The 27,924-nt window shown below is 35.5% G+C and overlaps 2 protein-coding genes across 9 annotated transcripts in view; one reads left to right on the top strand and one right to left on the bottom strand.

Annotated features, from left to right (window-relative positions):
• LOC136843316 (peroxisomal trans-2-enoyl-CoA reductase-like) overlaps positions 1 to 27,924 on the top strand; it is a 352,117-nt gene that overhangs the window by 9,535 nt on the left and 314,658 nt on the right. The gene's annotated exons all lie outside the window — the stretch shown is intronic.
• The window catches only part of LOC136843315 (uncharacterized), a 137,176-nt gene that overhangs the window by 14,538 nt on the left and 94,714 nt on the right, over positions 1 to 27,924 (bottom strand). For 3 of the 5 annotated variants that reach the window (XM_067111574.1, XM_067111573.1, XM_067111575.1), the window contains 2 exons: positions 7,098 to 7,230; positions 1,407 to 1,637 (listed from right to left, as the gene is read on the bottom strand). In XM_067111574.1, the coding sequence (XP_066967675.1) occupies positions 1,407 to 1,637; positions 7,098 to 7,230 (364 nt within the window). The remainder of the gene's footprint in view (positions 1 to 1,406; positions 1,638 to 7,097; positions 7,231 to 27,924) is intronic. The other 2 variants (XM_067111576.1, XM_067111577.1) reach the window with 1 other exon arrangement.

Raw genomic sequence — 27,924 nt, 5'->3', positions numbered from 1 at the left:
CTCTCATACCGTGTTCATTCTCTCCACCTGACCAGACCGACTCAAAACACACACGATCCCTGTTTACACCCTTGATACTCTTGGTGATTTGTATCACAGCTAATCTACTCACATATGATTTGAAGTAAATATTAATTCTTTTGTACATCTCACACTTTTTCCTCATATTTACTTAGAAAACCACACTTTACTTTCATAAAGTAAAGTTTGGTCAGCATTCTTCACTCATTCCGGCTTTAATATATATAGAAACCCTTTCTCTCTTTCAAACTCATTCACAGATATTTTACTCCCTATTTGCTTCATGTATTCTGTTAACGTCTTTTATTTTCCATTACATTCAGCCTTTCATGCCAAGACAAATAATTTCCGTTCTACCACGGTCCATACTAACATTTGTTGCTCAACCATTCTGGCTTCCATTTATGTTATTAACATTCTTCATTTCGTACATCCACTTTTGACGTTCACCTCCTAAAAACCTTATTTAACTTTTACCGGTACCTGCAGCTTCTCACTGTCATTAGCAGACAGCCATCCCGAAAAATCATTCTACAACATATTTTTTGTTCCACAATTTTGCAGTTACATCCTCTGTCCTTGCTATATCCTCTGAATTCATTCTATTCATGGAAGTATTAAGACATAAAACATGCTTATATCCGACCCACTTTACGTTAAACCATTCACTTTCTCATTATATTATTTGTTTCACCTGGTCAGTTTTATTTTAGAAGCCTCTAGTCTCTTTCAGCAAAGTACCTTCACCAGGCATTCTCAGCACCCGCTAGATCACTTCTCTGTCACCTCTGTCGAATCCCGTTCAAGAGCTTAAAATGCTACATGCAGCTTTGAGTCTTTTAAGCTTCTCACATACAAATATTTGATGAAGAACACTCGATTCACAACCCTCATCCTGGTCGAAACCTACAGAGCTCTTCCCTTATCAATCCTCCTTTCAGGTGTCTTACCACATCAATCGCAGTAGTAAATATCTATATCACTTGGCGTAGCAAGTATTGATATGTCCCTAAAACTCTTCCCTCTATGGAAATCAACCATGATTCCCCTCGCTCATTCCCGTAAACTTTTGCTTTTTCCATGACATTCACCTGAACATCGTGGTCAGCCACACTTGTAATCCCATCAATTCTTGGTACTTTTCTATTCATTTAATCTTTTACTTTTTTTCCTCACAACCTGTCTTTATATTTACGTTCCTCCAGTCTCTCTCTCTCTCTCTCTCTCTCTCTCTCTCTCTCTCTCTCTCTCGTCGTGACCCTTGATCTCCCCTTCCCTTGTGTTTGAATAATTTTGAATCACATAAGTAACTAATTTATTAATTCATCGACAAGTCTTCGTCTTGGACAAAAGCCGTACTATCCCATCCGTGGAGTTCATCTTACCTGCAGTAGTCCTCCAGCTCGGGTCCTTCAACCCAGCCGTGTTGTCCGTAGGTATCGATGATTGCGTAGTTATCCGGACGGCTCCTCTTCACTCTTCTCCAGGAGGACCCATCCTTCCTGAGGCGGTGTTGGTGACGCCCTTTAAGCTCGTAAGTCACGTCCCCCTGAGCCCTTTGGGTTGCGTTCAACACTTCATCCAATTCTGGTAGTTTTGGAGGGGCCTGTCTGTAGCTGCAATGTCAAGTCTCAAAATTAGGCCTAATGTATATGAAAAGAAGTGCTCGTTGAGAGTTCCCCCAGGTGTTCTTAATTATTTGTGGATTTCTTATTCTAACCTGGTACCATCCTCTCATACTAAGCCATTGATATGATACGTTGTATCACAGAAAATGTGTATTGCAAAGGTGTTTTTTATTTGTCAAATAACATTTTTACGTGCACAAACCTTTCTTATGAATAACTTTTGCCGACAGGTAGTTTAGGAAGTTTCGTAATATTTATTAGTATGTGCCGTAAATAACATTAAGAATTTTTATAGAAAAGTTTTTCATTCTTTTTTTTTCGTGACACTAAAAAGTTTCAAGGTCTGTATATAAACTTTTGACTACAGCATGTTCGCGTATCACCAATGAAGACCTGTGCATCCTGTTCTTAAAATTCTTTCATGATATCCATTTGCATAAAGGTAGGAGTCATCACAGTCTGTTGTCCAGTTTAACTTAAATAGATGAGATTCAGTCTCTGTCTAAAATTTCCAACCCTTGTTTTGTGCCTGCGTTTGTGATGAGAGAGAGAGAGAGAGAGAGAGAATATAAGTCATGGACATTATTAAAAAGACTACTCCTTCCATAGTCACTACATTTCGCGTAAAGCAACTTGATATTAAAGGCTAGATAATGTGAATACGAATGTGATTTTTCTCAATCATAAAAGATAAGTATGTCATTTTAGGGATATCTTAGATAAACTGCTGCGTTTTCCAATACATTTGCAGCAGACTTCCAACTTACAGCGTCCATGTCATGAGGGTTTCAGTATATGAAGTGTGAATTGATATGAATATTTGTGACCTGTTTCAAACCCACCCCAATTTATCGAGAGGTAGAGCAAATGACATTCCGTGAAATGACCTGTCATCATTTTCTACACCCTGTCGTTCAGTTCCCGAAGGGTGTTAGTGCCACCAGTGTGCCTCAAGCGGTGCACTGTAGGCATTACTTAAGGTTCTTAGCAGGATCCCTAAGGCTCCTAGCTGCAACCCCTTTCATTCCTTTTACTGCGCCTCCTTTCATATTATCATTCTTCCATCTTACTTTCCACTCTCTCCTAACAATTGTTTCATTGTGCAACTGCAAGGTTTTCTTCCTGTTACACCTTTAGAAGCTCCTTTACTCTCAGCTACCCTTTCAGCACCGAATGACCTCATAGGACCCAGCATTTAGCCTTTGGCCTAAATTTATATTCCAATTACATATCGTTCAGTAACGTCGTCTTTTTAACTTTCATTCAATTCACCCACCACAGAACCCATCCACCACCATCTCAGTTCGTTATGAACACTGTCTTTAAACATCCCACTAAGACCCTTTTTTTAACTCTCAGATCTCCTCTTACGTGTAATCGAATTATACTTTAATGATCTCGCACTGGAAGTTTTAACCCTTCTTCCCTCCCGTTTTTTCTGCACTCGGGAGGGAAAGGAGTTGAATTAGCGGAGGGTTGAGGAGGGCTGGGAGAGGGGAAGTAATCAAGTGTACTCGCTTCATCCTCGCTTCACCTTCGTAAGGGAAGATAATGATCTACCATAATTCGAAGGGGAAGTTACGAGCTTTTCTCGGCCAGTTTGATGAAAAAGATGTACATTACTTTTATGGTGGAGTAATGTAGCACACATTATTACTCCAAAAGAGAGAGTATAGGTGTTGACGTAATTCTATATTATCATCATTATCGTACAAGTTGCAACCATTAGTTGTTGTGGACGATTATGAGAGCATGTAAATAAACCTCTTACGGATATAATTACCAATGTTCGGAAACTCCTTTTTGTGGGACTGAACATTATACTAAAACCAAGTTAGAAGCCATGCTATTCTGACTTTAAGAAAAATTCTTAATTTAGGGCATACTCTGTTACTTCAGTTTTTACTTTTTAAATTTGAAGCTATCTCTCTCTCTCTCTCTCTCTCTCTCTCTCTCTCTCTCTCTCTCTCTCTCTCTCTCTCTCTCTCTCTCTCTCTATCTATATATATATATATATATATATATATATATATATATATATATATATATATATATATATATATATATATATATATATATATATATATATATATATAGTCAGGTTGGTCATCCAATAACTGAATGCTACTGTGTTGAGAGTAAGCTGCCCTCAGAAATGCCAGTGATTTGCAGTACTGATGCGCCGTGTCCCAGGGCATTGGAGTTCCTATTTAACGGTTGTGAATCCTTTGATGGGAGGAAATGCGCCCTTCATGGCAGGCCGGCCTCCTGCCTTAATGTTAGCTGTAATCGAATATGACCTTTGGCGTGGTGTTTGCAGCCCTTTCTCATATGATCATTTTGCAGAAGACTCGGAGAAGAGGCAGATTTCAGGATGTAGGGTTTTTATTTTTCGTGAGTTCGGTGCAAACGTAAAGAAATGCATGAAAAGTTCACACATCCATGTGTAAGAGCAATACTCCAAATAGAGATTAAAGCATCAGACGAATGCCTCAATTATTGCCATGAAGAAAAGAATGCACAGTATCCAAGTATAGAGCTCAAATTTTCACAGGTAGCGTATACTTAAATGAATGATGTGATGTAGCTGGATAAACGTTTGAAGTAAAGGTGAACAATCAAGACTTTGAAGTCGAGTCTAAATTTTCCTGTCATGTAAGACTGAGATGGATCAAGAGACAGAGATGAAGTAAATCTCTTGAGTAGCTGAAGGACGAACGGTAATAGGTTTTGAGGGGGAGTGTTTCAGGTCAGAAAGCAGTTGATATACTTGAGGGGATTGTTGGGCCAAGTCATCGCAGTGGAAGTGAGGTTTGGATGTTGAATGTGAATAGAGTAAAAGCTGTAAACTTTTGGGAGTGATTATTATATACTTAATACCTGTGGAGTAAGAAGGGCGAGAAGACAGAAATGTTGAATTAAATGAAGAAGAGGTAAAAAAGAGTTAGCATAGATAAAAAGATGTAACTGTGTGTTTTGAGATGGCATGGTCTTACGGAGAAAATGGAGGGGGGATTAGTGGAAATGTGTATAGTTCAGTAGTATTGGGAGGGGGAGAAAGCGAAGCTATGAAAATGCCGGATTAATGGGTGACTTGAGACGTTGAAATGAAAGGGTTTTGTATATGTAAGATCATCAGAGGAGTGTTGCCTGTAGGTAGCCAATGGATTACTGATGATCTTTCCTGTCGATTTATAAAGTGAATGATGTTGAATATTTTCTTTTTCATGAAATAGTTCATCCTGGAACCAGCAGTGTAAGGATGAATGTGATCTCTCTCCGGAGCCACCGCCTATGAGGGGAAACAACAATATATATATATATATATATATATATATATATTATATTATATATTATATATATATATCTATATTTTATTATATATATATATATATATATATATATATATATATATATATATATATACCCTTATGTCACTAAATAACGCGTGACAATATATTCAGCCAAAGCCACAAGAAAAATAAAAGGAGTACCAAGCGCTTTCGTGTTATTTCAACACATTTTCGAGGTACATTTACGGGGTTCTTTGCATGAATTGCAAGTGTTTTTATACAGGACAATTTTGGAAGGGACTGGAGACAAGAATTAAACAACACAAATATAGTGTGAGAACGGGACAAATGTCGAATGCTTTATTTTTACACAATAATTTTAATCATATGATTCATTGGCGGAGGTGGGGGGGGGCGCCAAAAGTTGTTTTGTATTGTAACAATATAACTAGTAGAAATGTTATTGAGTCTTCTCTGATTAAATATCACGGTGACTTACTGAATGTAATGCAGGGTATGTACAAACTAGACGCATTTGTTGTTAAAGAGATTTGTAAGATTGTTTCTTTTTAATCACCTGCTGAGCTGTTCTATACCTGCTGTACTGGTTTTAACCGGATCTTGGATACATGTGTTTCCATTTTTTCAGCTTCCGTGTTTACTTCGTTAGATATTCTCGGTGATTTTAGCATGGTACCTCGAAAATGTGTTGAAATAACGTGAAGTTCTTGGTTCTCCTTTTATTTTTCCTGTGGCCTTGGCTGAATATATATACAGTGCATATAGTATAATATATATATATATATATATATATATATATATATATATATATATATATATATATATATATATATATATATATATATATATATATGTGTGTGTGTGTGTGTGTGTGTGTGTGTGTGTGTGTGTGTGTGTGTGTGTGTGTTTGTAGACGTATATTTTCTCTGTACTCCTATATTTCTTTCACTACGTTTATTCCAGATTAAGAATAGTATTGTACTGTCCTATTAAACTCATGTCATGTCACGTAAGTTATACAGTGTAAAGTTCACATGGAGCCAGAGCAAAATGTACCCAAAATGGAAATTCAAATTTGAATAGTGTGTCATGTCGCGCACCCCAGTTCTTTATTGAATTACATGCACATTCGTTAAAGTTATGTGAAAAGCGATACGCATCGTAAAGGGCAACATATCAACTGTTGTATCATTGCAAGACCGATTGCGAATTTACGTGGCTTTTCGAATATACTCTTCGAAACGCCGCGCACTTACACTTCACCTAAATTCACTGAGGCGTTGATGATGGGAAATTTTCAAAGGATTTATAGGAAAACTTGTCGTACCCTAAGCTGCTTCGTCTAGGTCTACGAGGTGATATCATCATTTTGTTGGGTAATATCTCTCCTTTTATTATACTAGAAGCTCTGAAGTTAAGGCATTTTCAAGGGCTATGTTTACGGTATGTTACGAGATCTGCCGTTTAATATCCGAAGAGTTTCCATATATTCAATGCTGTGGTTTTCGTATCACCTTTTGTTTGTGTGTTGGGACAGGTATATACAGTAGTTTAACAGCAGCGTTTATTTCTTTCGTACGTTTTCCATTTCTTGCATATAGAACTTGATGTCAGAATGAAATACGACGTCGGAACAGTCATACGTACTCTTCTAGCTGAGGAATTTTTCGAAAGGATAATCAAAGATAGACTTAGTAAGTACAAACTGAAAACATGTGGAATTGGTGTCACAGTGATAACACATACTTACCCAGAACCACAATTACGGCTGTGGAGGAAAAGTCCCTTTATTGGCAAATGAGTAAATTCATCTTTTCGCCTGAATTTGGATACATTTCAGTGTAGTTTAGTTTTCTGTTGTGTAGGCTGAAACAATTAGACTCTGAAGACACCTTCACCAGAAACATTGATTTTCAATGGACGTGCAATGCGTATGCGTGTTAATATAAAAGAAATGTCTCATTAAGTATATAAGAATTCTGGGTAGCCCGATGAGTATTAAATAGTAATAGGAACATTTTGAGAAGAAAGAGTGCTACAAACAAACCTGCCCTTACGACCGCAAAACAAGGCGGGTATTAAGAAGATAAAAAAGAAAAAATCGAACAAGACTCGCATGTAAAAAACATCTCACCTGTAAATCTCCCGTCTCTGAGCGTTCTTCAAAGGGTAGACGATGCGTTCCATGGAGAGGAAATCCCTTTCGAGGTAAACGTGAAGACAAACACCGACCTCCTTGGTCTTCATGTTGCATCCTTTCACTGAACCTGAAACGATGGATGTCGCTCTTTTCAGAATGGATGGCTCTCGGTGTAAACGATCGTCACACGCTCCTGCACTAAAGACGTTTATTTTTTTTTTATGGCAATCTTGCGTATTTCATCTGAAGTTCTGTATTTTAAGTATGAGTTGCCGTATTCAGAATCTTAATGTCGAAGCATGAACAATAAAAACTGGAGAATTTTTTGCTTTTGAACCTGTCTTTAGATAAACTGTAAATACCATCTTTACCAATTATTTTTTATCGAATTCCCACAAGCGATTAACAACCAAGATATAGGGACATTTCCTTGAAACCTTAGAAAATAATTGTTTACGTTCATTTAGTTTCCTTTTTCCGTGTTAAAAAATACTCACCTTTCCAACCAGCATATTATGTTAAGATGTATCCCATTCAGTATTGCTGCTATACTTTTCATCCTGAGTTAAAAGGGGCCATTCAGGTAAAATATGGCACGTTAGATTAGGTTAGGATGTATCCAAGTAAATACCGTTGTCACTCGTATTACTAAAGGTCAAACGGAGTCCAACGTGGCTGAAGAACCGCCCCCAACCCCACCTGATGGATGTGGCCTAGCTTAGGGAGGGTTAGGTTAGGATGTGTTCCTGCCGTTAGCAATTATTCAAATTCAAATTCAAAACTATTTATATGAATACGATCAGTAAACATATACACGAACTAAAATTTTCCTTACATGCATTTTTCAGTTCCTTCTCTTTTGTTTTATGCACTACCATTCCTTGTTTCGTTATTCACTATTGCTTATTTTCCCCAAACCTGCCCCCCGCAAAAAAGAAAGTTTTCCCACTGTGGTTTCCCTTGGTTATCAGATGTTGCAGTAAGGTTAAGTTTAGTTTAGTTTGTAGGTAAACCATAGTTTTTCTGAAAATTGTTGATGTGATGCTTGTGATTTTTATTTTCGCTTCTTTTGCAAAATGCTTCATTTCCTGTTTTCTCACTCAAACCCCTACATTTCTAAAATGTCCCCGCCATTAATAGGTTCACAAAGCATTGGTGCAGGAATGCATGTTTACATCGTAAGAATCATAAATCAACAGAAACCCCATGTTTTATATTAATCCAGAAACAATGGTTAAAAGTAACCTTTACTTTGTAATTTTTGCAAACATTTATTTCTATGTTGCTTATATAATATAAAGTCATGTACTGTACACGTAGATATAGGAGGCATACAATTACACACACTTAGTGCGTATGTGTGTGCGTGCAGTTTGTATTTAAGTGCCAAGAAGACATATTGTTCTTGAATTCCACATTAAAGTTTTAAGTAAATGGGCAGAGTCTCTAGAATTATTACATATGATAATACAAACAGGTATTGTGTTGTGTTTCTCTTTTATTATCATCAAAAGTTTTTTTCCGCTCTCACTGTATTGTCTGATACAGTATCAGGATATTTTAATTCCTGGCCTATATTCCAAATTACTTCTAATTTCATCATCAATTTATTCAGGGCAAAATACACGTAAAGCCCTTAAATACATGGATGTGAAAACCAGTTTCATCACTATATTTGTTTGGCAGAATAAAAATGAGCGTATGGAGAAATACCAGGCTTTCAGTATACGTTAAAGTTAAACTTGTTATCTCATATGTATGGGCAGTCCTAGAAAGGTAGGATACAGTAATTTTCCATTTCTATAAAGAATATCGATGGTATTGGTTCATTTAATTCGCCAAAGAATGTATTTACATTTGTTTCCGAACTTCTACATAAGTCATCAAAACACCTAAACCATATTACACTGTAAAGAATCATTGCTAATATTTTCTTTTAAAATAACTGCGAAGAATAATTTTTGATGTTCCGCTTTTGAAAAATTCCACGCATTGATTGCTTAAAACTGAAGGTAGAGGATTTCTCTTTGCCGTACTAAAATTTTTTGAGTAATGTACCCTGTTGATTTCAAATTTACATTCTTTTTCGTACAGTGTAATCAATTCCAGCAAAGTTCACAAAATTGAAATCAGAAAGCGTGGGTATGGATTCGAAGAAAAAAGAAGGAGGCTCCAAAATGTCTGTTTTTGGTAATAATTTTTCAGAGTAATTTGATTTCCATCATCTCATTCACGCTTGTTTGTATGAGGTGAAGCTGGGTCCTTATAAATTAGGTATTAGTTGTTGTTTGGTGGGTTTTCCAGAAAAGTAGCATTGTCATTTTGATAATGTTATATTTTTAAAACTATTTTTGGATCATTCCATGTTTATTAGATACCTAACCTAGAAAAAGATAGCTGTTAACCCTTATATTTAGCCCATTTCATTTCTTCCTACCCATCCTGTGCACTAGTGTCAGTCGCTGTGTACCTGGAATGCTCTTTGGCATGGGACGTTTTGTTAAGCTGTGTTTTTTTTATTTTTTATTTCCATGAAGAGAACCTCTTGTTTTGGACTGGCTTACTATGTTCACCCTTTCTCAGCATGTCCAGAACTGACAGGGATTTACAGAGGGTATATCTTGCCGAATTTTTCAGTTAAAAAAAGTTAGAAATTGTCTCCAGGCATCGAACTAACACTGATCATCCCCCTCCCTCTCAATGATGTTTCCTTGGTGCTTGCGTGTTTTTACACAAGTGCAGAACAAGTACAGTAATTTTACTGTGTACTGTGTCGGTGACATTCTGAAGGAATTCCCTTTTAATTGTTGTATGAGGTAGTCAGTATTTTCTCCTCATCTGCTTGGTAGTAGGTCCCAAGGCTTGATGTAAACAGTTGTATTAATTTTTGCGACAACCATTGAGCTTTTATAGTGCATTTTGTTCGTGTTTTCCGTATGGTTTCACTGTATATTTAATATTATTTGATAATTATCAAGTGTTTGAAACCATTTTATTGAAGGAATTGTTTTTGTATACGGCAATGATTTTTTATTCGCTTGAAAATCAGGTTTTTGGGGGACTTTTTCAAATGCACTTCGTTTTATTATTCTACATCTTACATTTCATTTTTTGTAAACCAAAGTTGTCCATACATACAATTGAGCCCTTGTCGAAAGGAATAAAATTAGGAAACAGTTGTGATGTTAATCCTTGGAAATTCAGTCCAGCTCTCAAATAAATGGCAGGCAGTTGGAAAATTGTGGGGTGTGGAAAAAAAAAAAAAAAAAAAAAAAGTCGGAGTAGGTAGGTGGCTGGGGTTGTGTGTAGGGTTGGGTTACAAAAAGTAAAACCTGGCCTTCTAGTTCCTAATATCAAGGATAACTTTTCTCCATGCCAACGAAAGATAAAATGTTACGTAACGGTACAAAGAAACTTCCGAAACACAAGGGGCCAGGGTGTTTATACGGAGTGAACGTGTGAAGAATACCAGGCCATACAATTACCACCGATGTTTATGATATAAATATGTATATATATTATACATATATATAAAATATATATGTATATATAATATATATATATATATATATATATATATATATATATGTACATATATATTTTATATATATGTGTATATATATATGTATATATAAAATATATATATATCATAAACATCGTTGTAATTCGTTATAAACAACCTGGCCCTTGTGTTTCCGAAGATTCTCTGTACCGTTACACAGGTAACATTTTATCTTTCGTTGGCATGAGAAAAGTCATCTTTGATATTTCGAACTAGAAATATATATATATATATATATATATATATATATATATATATATATATATATATATATATATATATATATATATATATATATATATATATATATATACATATACATATATATGTATGTATGAATGAATGTATGTATGTATGTGTATGTGTGTGTGTATACGTATACCAATACAAGTTAAGTGAGGATTTAGTAGACTAAATAAGATGTTTGTCGGCTAATTTACGCACAACGATATGTTACACAACTCTAGAAAGCTATTTTTACTCAACTAATGTTGCAGTGTATGTAGAAAAAATCGATAGCCTTAGATAACACCAATCGATGGCCATATATTTGAACCCCCTTGCTTAAAAGCACAAAAATATAGTTTCCTTTCTGGATTTATTTACTCTATAAAATAACTCATCATGGATGATGATTATAATCATCATCATTTTCTAATTTTAAGCATGCATAGTTATCAACTTATCAGTATGAGTAATATTAATAATAACAGCGGGAACAGAAATAATATCTAGTTAAATGTATTTGCGCCATTAAATGTTTTCAATCAATACAGAAGTTACTGAAGTAGAAGAGCAAAATATATTTCCCTTTGTTTTCTTTTATGAAACTCAGTTGGCATTTCACTCATATCAAAAGGAAAACAAAATAATGTTTCATAAGTGTTTGGAAAGTTGCATTGTAATTCATCCAAGGATATAGCAGTATTCCAGTGGAAGTTTAAAGCTTTTCTCGTGCATTAACCAGGTAATGATACTGCTCTGGATGATGATAAAGATATTGATTTTTGATAGCGGTAATGTTTTATAAGTGTTTAGAAAGTTGCAATGTAATTCATCCAAGGATATAGCAGTATTCCTGTGGAAATTTAAAGCTTTTCTCTTGCATTTGCTAGGTAATGATACTGTTCAGGATGATGATAAAGATATTGATTTTTGATAGCGCTGGTGATGGTACAGATTTCCCTTATTTGTGTAATAATAATAATAATAATAATAATAATAATAATAATAATAATAATAATATTTTTGATGTGTATAGCCGGAAACTCATACGGACATGTGCAAATTCGATGAAATAAACGTAACCGGAAAATAATGCGTCACGTCACATCCCTCACATAACGGGGTGAAAAAGAGTACACATTTGGCTCTTTGATGAAATTCGGCATGCAAGAAGGGCGTACCGAACACATTAGGCCACACCCAGATGGTATCTCTTCCTGGCCCGTCTATAACCCCCCACCCCTCTAACCTAATCTTGGGAGGGGTACCCGGAAACCCTAAAGGGGATATCTGCTCCCCTCCAGATTGTTTCCATCACGCTGAATGAGTCCTGATATCTGACATATAGTCATCCGGTTGTATAACCTGCCACCGGGGCTCTTAATTGCTTCCCCTGAAGGGGTTCTGTCACTTCCATCGTTTGTGATTCTTTTCTTTTTGTTGCTTATGATTGCTCCTCGATCGAAGGCTGGCCCTTCCCTAGTGCCGCATCTCTTTCTCTCTCTCTTTTTATTTTCTTTCTTCTCTTTGTCTTTTCCTCGTTTCCACGGGTAGAAATTTTGGTTTACACGGTTGTCGGAATTAGTGTAGTATTATCGCCTGGCTGTTTTGAAAGTGCTACCTGAACTTTTTTTTTTTTATCCTTGGTTTGAAATTTGAATTACTTTTGTCATTACATGCTTAATTTTCTGTTTTTATTTCTAAGGGTCAATTCGACTTTTCTAATGTCGGAGTCAACGTATTTGTTTTGTTCTTTATTTTCAGTTTCATGATTTTTTATATTTGACGAGTGGATTGATTACCTACATGAACTATGTTCACTTGCTATTATTTTCAGTTTTCAACTTTTAATTTTTCAATTTTGAAATATATTTTAACTTTTTAAATTCATTTCATTCTATGTTTATCAGTTCTTTATTATTCAGCTGGCGAATGCTTCACAAAATAAAAGTGATTATATATCAGTACTTCTAGGCCTTTTTTTTTTAATGAAAGGACAAGATAGAATCATGTAAACATATATATACTTAACATTTCATATTCGTGAGAGCATGTGTCGCAGACGAACCGTAATGGTCTCCTATAGGAATACGTTAATTGAAAGTAGGACGCGTTGATGAAAATCATGATAAAGCAATAAACGATAATTGCACCGAAACATCTTTTGCTCCGTGTTCTGTCTTTTCAATTTCAAGCATTTTCGGTTTTTGTTTACAGCTTTGGACGATCTCTGAGAGAGCAATTTCCCTGATTAGTTTCATAATGATAATTAAAGCCTTTTTCGGGGAATAAAAAAAAAGCATGAATTGAATCTTCCCCTTGTTTTTGGAACCGAAGGTCATAGCAAAAACATTATATGAAGCGGGAAGAGATAAAACATATCTTTACACCAATATATTGATTTCTGACTCGGTTCAACTCTAAAAGCCTTTGTATTCGTCTGATCACTTCCATCAGCAGAACAATGAACGGAGAGGCGATAAATGGTCCACTGGAGGAACACATGCTCCGAAAAACTGGGGACAAAAGACACGTTCCCTCTGTACATAGATTTTACGGGTCAAGCCACTTATGGGTGCGTTTTTATGTTCATGTTGACAGGCATACACGTGTGTGTGCAGTAATACTTGGCGTTTTTGTATTATGTATTACTACTGGTGCTACAGTGAAGCTACATTACACATACACATACATACATTGTGTGTGTGTGTGTGTGTGGAGTTTGTCTGTATTTACGTATACATACATACATACATACATATATACATACATATACAGATGAAAATTCTATGTTGATTCAAGCAGGGAATAACTTAACTTGAAGTTACTAGACTGTGGGGTCTCAACCAGAATGGAAAATTCCTGTGGGGTACATCCATGTCCCTGAAGATATGCTCCGAAACAAAAGGATTTCAGCCCCTTGGAACAGTACCTACAAAGGGTAAAGTGTATGGTTAAAAAAAACCTTGCCCTCAAGACGCGCAGTGCTTTAGATGATCTGAATTGTGAATTCCTCATATTTCAGGTTCCACAGAAGAGGTTTTGAATAATGAAGTTGACGTTAATAACGTCATGGACTCTTGTAAAAGCTGTTAATAATTTTTTTAGTCAATTAATAGGTTGTTAGTAAATTCATCACAGTTTTACCTTCTAATCATTTCTATAACGGTACTGTGTGACCAAATGGTTCCAGCACCAGGTTTCAGATCATACTTTAGATTAAATAAAATAGTGAATTTCATACCTGTTAGTTCGTCCACTGGTGAATAGTAGCTAGATTGGAGAATGGTGCGGGGATGCCTGTTTCAGCCCAAAATAATTATATGAGAGACATTAATTTTTCTTTTTTTGCTACCTAATGTACGCGAAAGATAAAACGCCTAGACTTAATAGATTATACAGTATACCATACATGACGTCATTAAACCATATGTGTTAAAAAGAAATAGTCTGTTTCCAAGGTTAATTGGACGTCAGCAACCGATAACATACGCACATCAGAATTCTGCTATTTTCAGTAATACATGTATCAGGCACAAAAATGATCCAGCAACGATATGAGAGGGGATACATCACAAATTGTTGATGGATGTACATGATGTTTCAACATGTCATTTTTGAGTTGCAAGGTTTCTTTCATTTATATAAGTTCATCTGGCATTTTTAATTTTCACGGGTTCTTTCATTTATATATCTGGGAGTCTTCACGGAGGAGACTCATGCTGGCTAGTGCTCTAAGTGTCATCTTTGAATTTCAGTGTTCCCGGATCTTTCATGCATTGGACTCTGCTATTGGGGAAGATGACCCAAGGCTGCTTAAGTCATGTAGACTTATATGATGTATCCCAGGGTCAGGGTAGCCAGATTAGACTGACCATATCTTAAAGGGATTCGATTTTAAGGAAGATGAACATAGATTCTTGGGCTCATCTGCAATCTAATGGACTTTGCATCCACTAATTACTGCAATTGAATAGCTCTTGTAATTCTAGTATATATACAAAGCCGTGTTTGCTGACAAAACTTTTTTGTTTTGAATTGGGTATAGATACAACCAGAAATAAAAAGCTTTTCTGGTTTCCCATTGTTTTGTTTATATATATTTTTTCTACATCATAGTCTCTAGATTATTTTACAGCACATATTTTATGTAAACTGTTACGTAAAATGCGTTACAGGTATGTATACTTATATTTTTCTTGGAGATGCCTAACTTCTGGCTTGTGCTCAAAACGGTAAAATTACAGAAATCAAATTAGTCACGGAAGTGTTGTTTGCTTGAGTTACAAAAATAATTCCATAAATATAGTCACTGACCATCTTGAATTTCTCTTTTTGTAACATGCAAAACTGCTGTATATTTTCTTTCCAAGGATATATAGTTTATTGCTATTTATGCCAGCCAGTACACAGCAAAGTATATTACTTTTGTCTCTTAAGGTGTGGGCGCTCTTTGTACTTTTGTGAATTACTTGTTTCTTTTATTATATCGGTGATTGTTTTCTTTTATATGCCTAACGTATTATTTCATAATTTTAAAACATTCGGGAAGCTTTAGTAATTTATGTACGTTATATACTGTAAGAGCAATACAATTGGATAAGTGTTCGAATTTTGCTGTCTATTTTGACAGGAAATGTACACTAGAGGACATACTTACACACCCATATATATATATATATATATATATATATATATATATATATATATATATATATATATATACACACACACACACACTTGTGAGAGAGAGAGAGAGAGAGAGAGAGAGAGAGAGAGAGAGAGAGAGAGAAATACTTGTGTATGTAAAACATAATGCAATATTTTATACTCGTGTCCAGTAAGTGAATTCATTTTCCGAAACCCGTGCGGGCTAGGGCTCATACTTCTCTAAATGCATAGTATGACCGAAGGCCTTACGTGAGGGGAAAAGGTTTTTTCTTTCCCCGTTTTGTATGCATAAATTTGCATACGTAATGGTATGTGAACGTTAGCGTTGGTTGCCAGTTCAGAGTAAGCCGTATGGATTTTCCCTCTACGGCTCTTCGTTTACTGGAATGGGATTAATTTTGGTTTCAATCGTTGCGCCAATATATTGTGCTTGTATATGTATACACAGATTTGAGCAAACGCACATATATATATGTATACACAGATTTATATAATAAACATATATATATATATATATAAAATATATATATATATATATATATATATATATATATATATATATATATATATATATATATACATAGAAAAAATATATATATATATATATATATATATATATATATATATATATATATATATATATATATTAATATTAATATGCATATTAACCTCAAGTGCAGAAAAGCTCCATGTCAACTGCTATCATTATATTATATATATATATATATATATATATATATATATATATATATATATATATATATATATATATATATACATATATATATATATATATATATAATATATGGACACACACATATATATACACACAAGCACGTGGGTATGTTTATGTATATGTATGTGTAAAAATCCTGAGTATAAATGAGAGATCCCGGCTTCAATTCCCGATCGAGCGGGAATGCTTTGAGCACGGTCCGTTAAGTGCCACTGCCCGGTTTTTATGGAAGTGGAGCATTGTTGTTGAATTATAATGAAATGACAAAAACGCTCGGAGCTGTTGAGACTAATCACTTTAATAATATATGTGAAGTAAGAAGAGTCAGAAATGTAAGAAAAATGGATAAATGTTGAAGTGGGAAAAGGTGCGCGTAATGTAAAAAGTGATTTGTGTTCTTCTGGGTTTCGCTTTACGAAATGAATTTAGCGTGACATGTTGGCAATTACTGTATGATTCTGAATTGTAAGAAGGTAAGAGAAGAGCAAGACCCAGAAGGTACTGTAAAATATGGGGTATTTATGTACAGAAGCTGGAGTGTTCGTGCAAGATAAAGTGAATGGCCCAGTGTCTGTGGCCTGTAATGAGCCTTTGTGGAAATGTATGAAGCAGCAGAAGTTGTGGAACTTTCTTGCGCACGGGGTAATACACTTTTTAGCAGCTAAAATATAGAAATGGCATTGATTATTTTTTTCTCTTTCTTTTGAGCCTCCTTATTTTAGAGGAAATGGCATTTTATGTATGTATATATATATATATATATATATATATATATATATATATATATATATATTTATTTATTTATTTATTTATTTATTTATATATTCAATAGCTAAAGTGTAGAAATGGCATTGATTATTTTTCTCTCTTTCTTTTGAGCCTCCTTATTTTAGAGGAAATGGCATTATATATATATATATATATATATATATATATATATATATATATATATATATATATATATATATATATATATATATATATATATATATGTATGTATATGTATGTATATATATATATGTGTGTGTGTGTGTCTTTATTTCTGTGTGTAATGCATAAATGCAGTGACTGGGTGGCTGATCAGAGAGAAAGGTATGCCTAGATGAGAAGAGTTTCAAAGAAATGGGTTAGAGGACTGATTGTTCCATTCCTTAATGGTGACAATGATAGAGGTGACTGTAGGAATTATAAGACCGTAAGTTTGCTTATTATACCATCGAAGGTGTGATTTTTAATTGAGAGAGTAAGACAGATGACATAAATTTTGAAAGGGAAGAACAGTGTTGATTACGATAGGGGATGAGGTTTGTGCGTATTAACTGCTGACGAAATGATTATCAGAGCAGTTTGGAAGTAAAGGGAAAGCGCTGCATATGGCACAAAGACCTAGAGTAAGCTGAGAATAAGATTAACTGAGAGGCAATGTGGACTATATTGAGGGTAACTCATAACAGTAGAAATTTTGTGTATGGTAGAGGTGAAGCATATGTTACAGATTGCAGGCGGGTGAGAGACTGTTTTGGAGTACAAAATTATGAACGGAGAAAGGAGTGTTTTATGCCTTCGTGGATTGTTAATTTCTTTTAGGGTGGAATGACAGTGGATGTAGGAAGCAACATTGCCGGGTAAGAAGGTGGGTCATGAATGCAGTATGGAATGGTCATCAGCAAAAACTTGAAGGTCATTCTCTTCTGATGCCATTGATGTAAAACGAATTGAAAAGATGAGAAGTGATGACGACATTCAAAAGATGGTGAAAAAAAATATATATTAGCGAAGGAACAAGGGTGGATCACGTTGTTTAGAGGTTTGGTCATGTGGTAAGAACGGTGGAAGATATGTAGGTAAGAAATGTGTTTAATTCATAATTGCTAACAGGGATGATGAGAGAAAGTCCTGGACAGCTTTGGAGAAATGTAAAGCGTGAGAGTGATTGCAAGCTAGAGGTGAATAGTGCAGACATCGTAGTGGGTTCGACACGCTGCTTATGAAGTTTTTGTGTAATATATGAAGCTGATAATGATATGGAAGTTTTTTGCAGGTGGGATTCTTCTACAAATCTGCGGGTAAAGCAAGAATGTAACCGTTAATAATGTGCTATTTTTATTTCTGGAGTCTTCCCTGTTATGAGAAACGGTAAATATTGAGTGTATATACTGTATACTATATATGTGTTTGTGTAGTATATTAATGTATATAAATATATATATATATATATATTTTTTTTTATATACTATATATATATGTATTATTTTATATGTGTATATACTATATATATATATATATATATATATATATATATATATATATATATATATATATATATATATATATATATATATATATATATAATTTGACTTTCACACGACCATCTATGTCTTTTGTACCTTTCCTTTCCTTTACTGAGTTGAATTTTAATTCTTCCATTAAATTCACGATGCAGAGAATGAGACTTTCACCGTTTTAAACGCGTTTACTCGTCGAGATTTTTCCCTTCCGGGTAAAAGCACCATTTCTTTTTTTTTTTTTTTCACTTTCCTTTCGAGAGTATAGGAACGCGCGGCCGAATCTCTCCAATCCTTGGAAGCAACGAGCTGCAATTAGAGTGCCTGCGGCGATTGTCCCTCGCAATAAATGTCGGACAACAAACCCATCCCCTCCGGATTCGAGTCTTTGATCTGGGGAGCTGCCAAAGATGACAAAGAGAGGGTCTGAATTTGGCATCTGAATGGGTTTCTCGACAATTAGAAATATCATGTGGCGGTTGGCGAGGGAGGCACTTCCCTCCTTCCCTCCTTTCCTTCCCTGCCCTTCCTTTCCACCCGAAGATCAAGACGGCTGATGATGATATGATAATCAAAAAAGGAGACTTTTTAGTCTTTTGCTCTGGAGTATCCCCCTAACCCCCACCCCTGTTTCTCTCCCACACCACCTTTTTTTTGGGGGGGGAGGGGGTGGGTCTTCTGAGTGGATGGTCAGCTTAATCAGCGTAATCCCCTCTTCTAGCACCAGCCTGTGGGATAAACGAAAAAGAATGGAAAGGAAAAAGAATCAGGCGTAATCACGTAAGAAGCTTCAGACCTCCTATCGCAGAAAGGAACGTTATAGCATTGTTAAGAGAAAAAAGAACGAAATGCTGCTGAAATCAAAATGATTTGGTTTTCAAGTAAACATATAGCGTCAGTATTAATGTTGAAGTACGTAATATATATATATATATATATATATATATATATATATATATATATTATATATATATATATATATATATATATATATTATACTGTATTATATATGTGTTAAATTTATATAAATATAATATAATATGTATATATATATATATACATATATATATATATATATATATATATATATATATATATATATATATATATATATATATTAATCCTCAAAATACTCCTTTTGTTAGTTTCGTTTTCTCACTGAGGTATGTTCTCGTAACCTATTTCTTTTGAAACAAGTTTTTGTTGATTATTTTATCTCCAATTTTGTATATTGTACACAATTTTCTCCCTTTTTTCTGTGACTAAATATCTTATTTCAGCCTCTGAGCAACTATTGCTTATATCTCTTCGTACTTATTCATACTCGGAAAAACTTGCAAACTTTGACTCCACAATTGAATGTTATGTACTCTTTTCTTCTTGATATTTTTAACCCAAGCCCATTTTTCTTTTATATTATTGTCTGTTGTTCTCACATTCACTCTTCAGGATACTAATTTTTTTTTATCAACTTTCATGGTCACATTTTGAATCCTTCCTTTGTAACTGGAACCACCATCTGTTTTCGCTCCTTTCCAACCACATTATGCCAGCATAACTCTAGCCTTCCTCTTACCAATACCAAAACAGCCATCAAATTACTCTCCCATTCACTCTGCACTGTCATATTATTTAATAGAAATTTTTGCTTACACATTGTTGAGCAATGTCTTTTCCTCATTATTTCCTTCTTTACAAAGCATACCTGACTGTATCCCAACAATCAAGACCCTTTCAGATCACCCTTTTACAAGGCACTCACTCCAGGGACTCCTCACCTACTGTACCAACTATGCCATATCTCTTTTTTTTCTTTGTTATATATCTTTGCAAATAAATTCCCTAAAACGATTACCCCTCCAAACCCTACTAGGCACAGAGTCCCATTCTCCCAGAAAATCTCTTCACTCCCACTCTTGAGATCCGGAGACCATATGCATTTATAATAACTTTCTTATGCCTCACTTAATTTTACATACACTTCTTACGCTAGCACTATATCACTCGGCCTTCCCCGAGGTCCCCCTGACACTGCAAGTTTCAGCCTTTCCATTGCCTGCATCCGTCAGCTTTAGACATCATCACTGTCTCCTTTTACTTTGGTGTCTCGCAGTATCAAAGCATGCAACTTTTTCTCCTAATGCAGATCAGCTTTCATAATTTTTAGTCTTTTATTTCACATCCACACACTTGAATCGTCTAGACTTTACATTGGGTCTCTTCTTAGACTTAGTAACATGAGTCCAGGTCCAGGGTTTGATGTTGAAAACCTCACAAAAATTGCTGTCATCCACACTACTCAAATCAGCGATAAGGATATTGTTTTTTATCCTACAGTAGGAAAAATTTGATATGGCCGTTGGCCTCATGTTAGGCGGTCTGTTTATCATGTTGGAGGCATTCCCCTATCACATTATATATATATATATATATATATATATATATATATATATATATATATATATATATATATATATATATATATATATATATAATGTATGTATGTATGTATGTATAAAGTCTGTATAATTCAACATGACAGTAAGGCTATTCTCAGCAGTACAAAACCAGAAGGCATAGAAGAAGACAGAATAAGACATAATTCACCTTATTCTTACTGTGAAGACCAATGTCTCATCATCCATGCTAAAATGAAAGCTAAAAAACTGATAAACAATACAGCATAACAAATTATTTTTTGTTTCCATGCAAAACACGTTGAATAAAGCTAAACAAAGCAAGATACAATATTGAAATAAAAATTACTCTACAAATAAAAACAAAGTTAAGAGTAGTTAAAAAGACACCTTGTCTCAACGGAGAACAGTTGGAGTATGGAAGATGCACCAAAAGTAAGCAGCAAGAAGGGCGTGGTTTAAGCTATGTACAAGGGAACAGATGAAGGGTGGTTGCTTAAGGTGGGAACTAGTTTCTTTATTGCTAGAGATTCTAATATTGGAAGGTGGTGCTCATATGGACTTAATAATAATATCTTGAAATCGTTATAGTTTATATTAGTTTTGCAAGATTTCACATGATTCCTAATGTTTTGTATATATATATACATTATATATATTTATATATATATAACATATATATTATATATATATAATATATATTTATATATATATATAATATGTATGTATATATATAATATATATATATATATATATATATATATATATATATATATATATATATATATATATATATATATATATGTGTGTATATGTGTGTAATAGGTATGGCTCTAAGAACAAAGTAATACAGCCACATTCATGATTTAACCTCAGGATCGTGAATGAATCCCGTGCAGAAAGAAACTTAGCCTGTTCATGCACTGAAACCCCCTGAAAACACAGTGCCATTTACTTCTTTTTTGCATGGACATCAAGGACCTACCTTTCCAATACCTCTTTCCCCCCAGCACTTTTGAATTATACGCTCTTTACAACAAACTATTTTCATCCATTCTCTCCTCATGACCAAACCATCTCAAAACCCTGATCCGTCCTTTCAACTACGCTGACCTTTAAACACCTCTACAAATTCCACAATTTACTCAACATCTTCAAAGTTTATCTTTCAATTGCTTTTAAAATTCACACTTAACTTCCAAAAAGAAGAGTTGACTCAACACTGATACATTTTCAATTTGCCTTCCATAGACAATCTTCCGTCCTCACATCTTGCTAATTATCTAGCTTCACCTACCCAGACTCAGTTAATTTTACATTTACATATTTGCATTTACCCACACATATGCTGGAATATCTGCACCCGTAGATTCTTAATGTAGCTGTGATTAAAATATATATGAAGTCCTTAAGAGAAAGTGCAACGCAGTGTTCGTTTTGTTTTAGATATGTTGATTTTCAACATTTCTGCAAGTACATACAATTTCGAAAATCCAGATAAACAAGCACCAATATTCATGTAAAAATCATTTGAACGTTACGAGGTAAAAATCTTCCTCTTATGCAAAACCAGATTTCCTTCTTACTGACACTAATTGATTCCACGGATGTTGAATTGAATGAAAATAGAATTAAGGCCAAAGGCCAAGCACTTGGACCTATGAGGTCATTCAGCGCTGAAACGGAAATTGAGAGTAAAAGATTTGAAAGGTGTAACAGGAGGAAAACCTCGCAGTTGCACTATGATTCAATTGTTAGGAGAGGGCGGAAAGTAAGATGGAAGAGAATATGAAAGGAGGTACAGTAAAAGGAACGGAAGGGATTGCAGCTAGGGGCCAAAGGCACGCTGCAAAGAACCTAAGTAATGCCTACAGTGCACCAAGTGAGATGCACTGACGGCACTACCCCCTTACGGGCGATTCCACGGTTGTGGCCTTCACAAAATGAACTATAAGGCAGTGGTAATGGGTAATTAGCCAGACAAAAGAGGAACAGGCAGGTTATGCAGTTGAATTGCAGTATATTTCAGGCAAATTTTACAAACTGTCTGTTCAACTGTGAAATAACTTTGTTTAATATTTGAAGCAACTGTTTGTTGTGGATTTAATGAGTAAGTTTAAAAGAATTTTGTACATAGAATAAATGAATCGAGAATCAAACATGTTTCTGGGAAAAACTTTGTATGATCATGCATTATTTGTTTCAGTAGCTTTGACACGGCGCCGACTAAGGCCATCAAAATGACATCCAGTCAGTACCTTCTCTCGTTTCCAGTTTGTCGTGAAACAAATTGTGGCAAAACGTCTTCGCATGGATGTTGTAGTTTGGTGGATGATTTAAAAAAGTGGATGACACGAGGCTGTCCAAATATAGGGCATTAAATGTAAAACGAATATATCGCTTACATCTCGAGTCTGCCGTTTAACTTTCCACGCTAAGGATAGTAAAGGAATTAACGTTACCTTGCGCTACTGACTGTCAGTGTAGCTGACTTGCACTGATTTTCCCGTAGTCTCCTCTTACCTAACTTCTTTCGTTTTATCTTCCCGCAATTTTCACCTCGCTTAAGAACAAGTCCTTTGGGAAAGTGTAGAAATATGACTTTTTGGTTTCGTTCAACTTCGTAATATTAGCAGTAATATTAAATTTTGATGTCACCTTGTGCTTAACACGAATTATGGTCGAAAAAAAAAAGTGCTGCTCAAATAATGTAATTCCTGAGAGCATTTGCAGATGAAGTACAAGATAGGAAAACATTTTATAGAAAGCAAACCCGTCATTGTTAAAATTATCACCATCTTCTAGAAACAGGAATGTCTTAAGTAGTAATAAGCACAATCCTATATTTATTTTTACCTAATTGTTCTCAATTCGATAAGCACTTATTTTTCCTTTGCTTCTTTGAATAGATATTGTTTCAATATTAGAATAGAAGCAACGGAGGATCAACAAATTTTCGGGTTCCATGAGCAGCAGAGGAATGCCCTTTAATATGAGAGAGAGAGAGAGAGAGAGAGAGAGAGAGAGAGAGAGGAAAGGGGTGGGGTTAGGGGTGGTAGACTAGCGGAGAAAAGAAAAGACTGGTAAGTTTATAGGGGTTTAGGCCTTGGTAGGGGGTATGGTAAAGGCTCATCAAAGAGATAGTAGCCCTATCATGAGTCACAAGGAACTCTCTCTCTCTCTCTCTCCTCTGAAGTACTTTTCGAGGTGCATCGCAAGAACAAGTCACTCTTTCGAGATATTTTTGTGGTTTGCATTGTTATCCCTTGCAACAGTATTTTGTTTATCTTGAAGGTGTATTTCTTTTGCCGTTTTTGACTTCGCAGTGTTTTGCATCTAACTGATGTCTGCAAACTCTCTCTCTCTCTCTCTCTCTCTCTCTCTCTCTCTCTCTCTCTCTCTCTCTCTCTCTCTCTCTCTCTCTGAATCAAGAGAACGTAACTTTTGCTTTGCTAAGCCGGAACTCGTGTACTTTGAGCAGAACACTGAGGCCACTAAGACCTTCCCTGACATTACCACAACAGGGACAATTTAATAACGACCTGTCATGAATAACGGAACATCAATTCGTGACAGATCCTACCACATTCCGCTCTGCTGACAAATTTCGTTTGCTAAATCATCCCATAGATTGCTAACCACAAAAGTGGCCTTTGTTTCTCAAGGCTTTTTCTTTCTTTTTTTTTTTAGGAGCAGCTGGCACGACAAGAGAATAACATAAAGGTCTCTAGCCAGGATGAGATATCGTAAAAAAAATATACAGCGAAACTTTTTCTTTCTTTCTTTCCTTCCACGTCCAGCTCTTTTGGGATGTTAGGTTTGTTTTCTTTGGCGTGAAGACGAGATGTTCTGTGTAGGACAAAGAGAGGGATTTGCAATATCACCCGCACGTCGCATCTTATGGTACAAAGTCACTTTATTTGGGTTGTCGATTGTGCTTTTAATGTTGCCTTGAAATAATAGCAATACTGTTATTTTAATGTTTATATAACAATGTTCGGAAAACGTAATTATTTGCTCGTATGACGTCTACAGATAGCTAGATATGTTCCGTAAGGGGGGTAGTGCCATCAGTGCACTTCACGTGGTGCACTGTAGGCATTACTTAAGGGTCTTTGCAACGCCCCTTCGGCCCCTACTGCAGCGTCTTACATTTATTTTACTGTACCTCCGTTCATATTTTCTTTCTTCCACCTGACTTTCCACCTTCTCAAACAATTGATTCATAGTGCAACTGCGAGGTTTTCCTCCTGTTACACCTTTCAAACCTTCTTGCTGTCAATTTCCCTTTCAGTGCTGAGTGACCTCATAGGTCCGAGCGCTTGGCCTTTGGCCTAAATTCCATATTCTATTCTATTCTAGCTAGATATGCATAAGTTCATGAAAATAGTGATCTCTCTCTCTCTCTCTCTCTCTCTCTCTCTCTCTCTCTCTCTCTTTCTCGGAATTATAATCTCGAAGTTTAATATGGTATTTAAAGGAAAGGTGAGGGTGGTATGGCATTTACCGTGGACAGACACCGGTCTTCAGTAAACTGCATTGTAGCCTAGGGTGAGATAAGTTTATTAGCGATTATTAGACATAAGCTGAAGAAACGTTTTGTTTTATCTTCTGTTATTCTGCGATGCAGTTAAAAGCACACAAATATGTATGGTTAATTTACTATGTGCAATTATGTACGATTTTATTCTTTTTTATATGAATACTCTACCATGTGACATTTTTCTTGGAAGTAATTCAGTGCTGTGCTATATTTTCAGTGGCAATTTTTGCTTTTTTTTTTTTTTTTCATAACATAGAAGTAAATGGTTTCAAAAGACATCAGACCTTTCAGATATAAGTAACTCTCATTGTTATTCTGTTTGCCAGATTCTCCTCGCATCCTCTGAGTATTGAAACCTTGGCCAGTTGCTGTTGATCTGTTTCATTCATATGTTCGTCCACTCATCCTATTTCATCATCAGCTGAAAGAATGTGGCTGGGAGAGTTTGATTGCATGTGAATAGTGTGTGTGCGCGCCTTATCAAGTAATCGCAGTTGAAAAGCCATTGATAGTTTAATTGGTCTACGTATTCTCTTATAATAAACCGCTTTAAAGTCAGACTGTTATTATTTCACATTGTGGTAAAACAGGCAATTACAAAACGGGGTTGTATGGGTAAAGAAGTGATACAGGGTGGATTCGCTGGTTTATGTAGTTCCCACCTTGCCTTACTCTTCCTCTGCAATGCCAGAAACACTCCGAGAGAGTGTGAGACCTACAGCCTCCTCGTGCCTTGCATAAAATGCATGTAAACAGAAGGTTATGGACCTTAGAAATAACGTCTTCCAAAGGGAAACTGCCGCGAGGCAATAAAAAAGAACCACATAAACTGAAAACGGGAGGAAGACACGGCGGTGTAGATGAAAGAGCAACTCCGTACGCGCTATACCTCTTATGACGTCAGATGTGCGGGCATTATGTCCCATCAACCTCCCGGCCTTTATAAGGATAATAAAGAGAGTGATCCCAACAACTGTCCCGGTCGGGCGACATTTCGGTCGCTGGTCGAGGGAACCGCCACAGATAAAAAAAAAAAAAAAGGAAAAGCGGGTTATCAGAATACGATAAGCATTCTTTCTCTCTCTCTCTCTCTCTCTCTCTCTCTCTCTCTCTCTCTCTCTCTCTCTCTCTCTGTTTTCGGAGACGATCTTGTCCTGCCTACAAAAATGAGAGTCTTTATGCTGTTCTGAAAATTGAAAATGATATTTTTTTATACTGTCATGCATTAAAGTGACATATTCGATATGTCACTAACTGTGAATAGGATACGTGTATTAGTAAATGATTAGCCTATTTTGGTTGAAATTTTAGTCTCAGTTTAAAATGTCTTATGGTTAAAATATTAGAATTCACTTTGGTCCAAAATTGTATTTTTATCAGAAAGATATATACAGTGCCAGTTAGCACCTGACCCTTGATGCCAGAAATACTTTCTGATTAACTGTTATGGCTGGAAAAAGAATTTACCCAATATTGAATAAGTTTAATTAATTTTCGATGAAAAGGAATATTGGTCAGGAATTAAAAATGTCAGAGATCGAGCTTTAGCTGCGAGGTGGGCGCGGGGGAGAGCAGCCATTTACAAAATACGTCTAGAAACGAAAAAGGAAGCAAAGGTAATGTCATGTAAAACAGTGAAGGAAGAGGAGGGGTCGGTTTGTTATTAGAGCTGGAATAGAGCCAGAAGTAGGATGCTTTGATTTCCCATTTCTATATCATGAAATTTAATGAATAGTCTCAGTTCTTAAGAGAGAGGATGACCAAACTACTTTGTGAGGACTGATGATCAATAGGTTTTCGTCTGGATAAACCTTATTTCTGGTCAGAAGGATCATGGTGGAATTTAAATTGAGTAAAGAATTAGCAATAATTGCTTTAGCCAAAAATAAGCAAAGGAAGTTCATCTGCTAATCATTTTTTGAAACAAGAGATAAAGGTAATCGCTGTGGTTAGCTCTGAATGGCAAGAATAACAACTGCGATCGCTTAGGGATGAATAGAAATAAAATTCAAGGCCATAGGAGGTGACTCTATACTCTGTACAGTATTAAGTATGGTGAATACTGTCAGAATGGAAGTTAGGAAGAAAGGTAAGTTTGCAAAAGGTTCAGAGACGTTTTGCCATTTCTCTCATACTCATTTTAAATACGAGGAGCATCCATACTTGAAGGAGTCGATGGAACAGAAGCTAGCATTGTCTTTATAGAGTAGGAAGCATTGTGCTTTTCCATGTTTCATATCCACCCATATCCATCAAGGTAAACAAATTAATTATATATATATATATGTGTGTGTGTGTGTGTGTGTGTGTGTGTGTGTTTACATAGATATAGTCAGTCTGCAAATAACCCGTTAACATCGAATTACTTACACCCAAAGGGAA

This window comes from Macrobrachium rosenbergii, chromosome 11, assembly GCF_040412425.1.
Source record: "Macrobrachium rosenbergii isolate ZJJX-2024 chromosome 11, ASM4041242v1, whole genome shotgun sequence".
NCBI lineage: Eukaryota > Metazoa > Arthropoda > Malacostraca > Decapoda > Palaemonidae > Macrobrachium > Macrobrachium rosenbergii.
The sequence above is the reverse complement of the archived record's forward strand: the minus strand, read 5'-3'. Positions and strand labels throughout refer to the sequence as shown.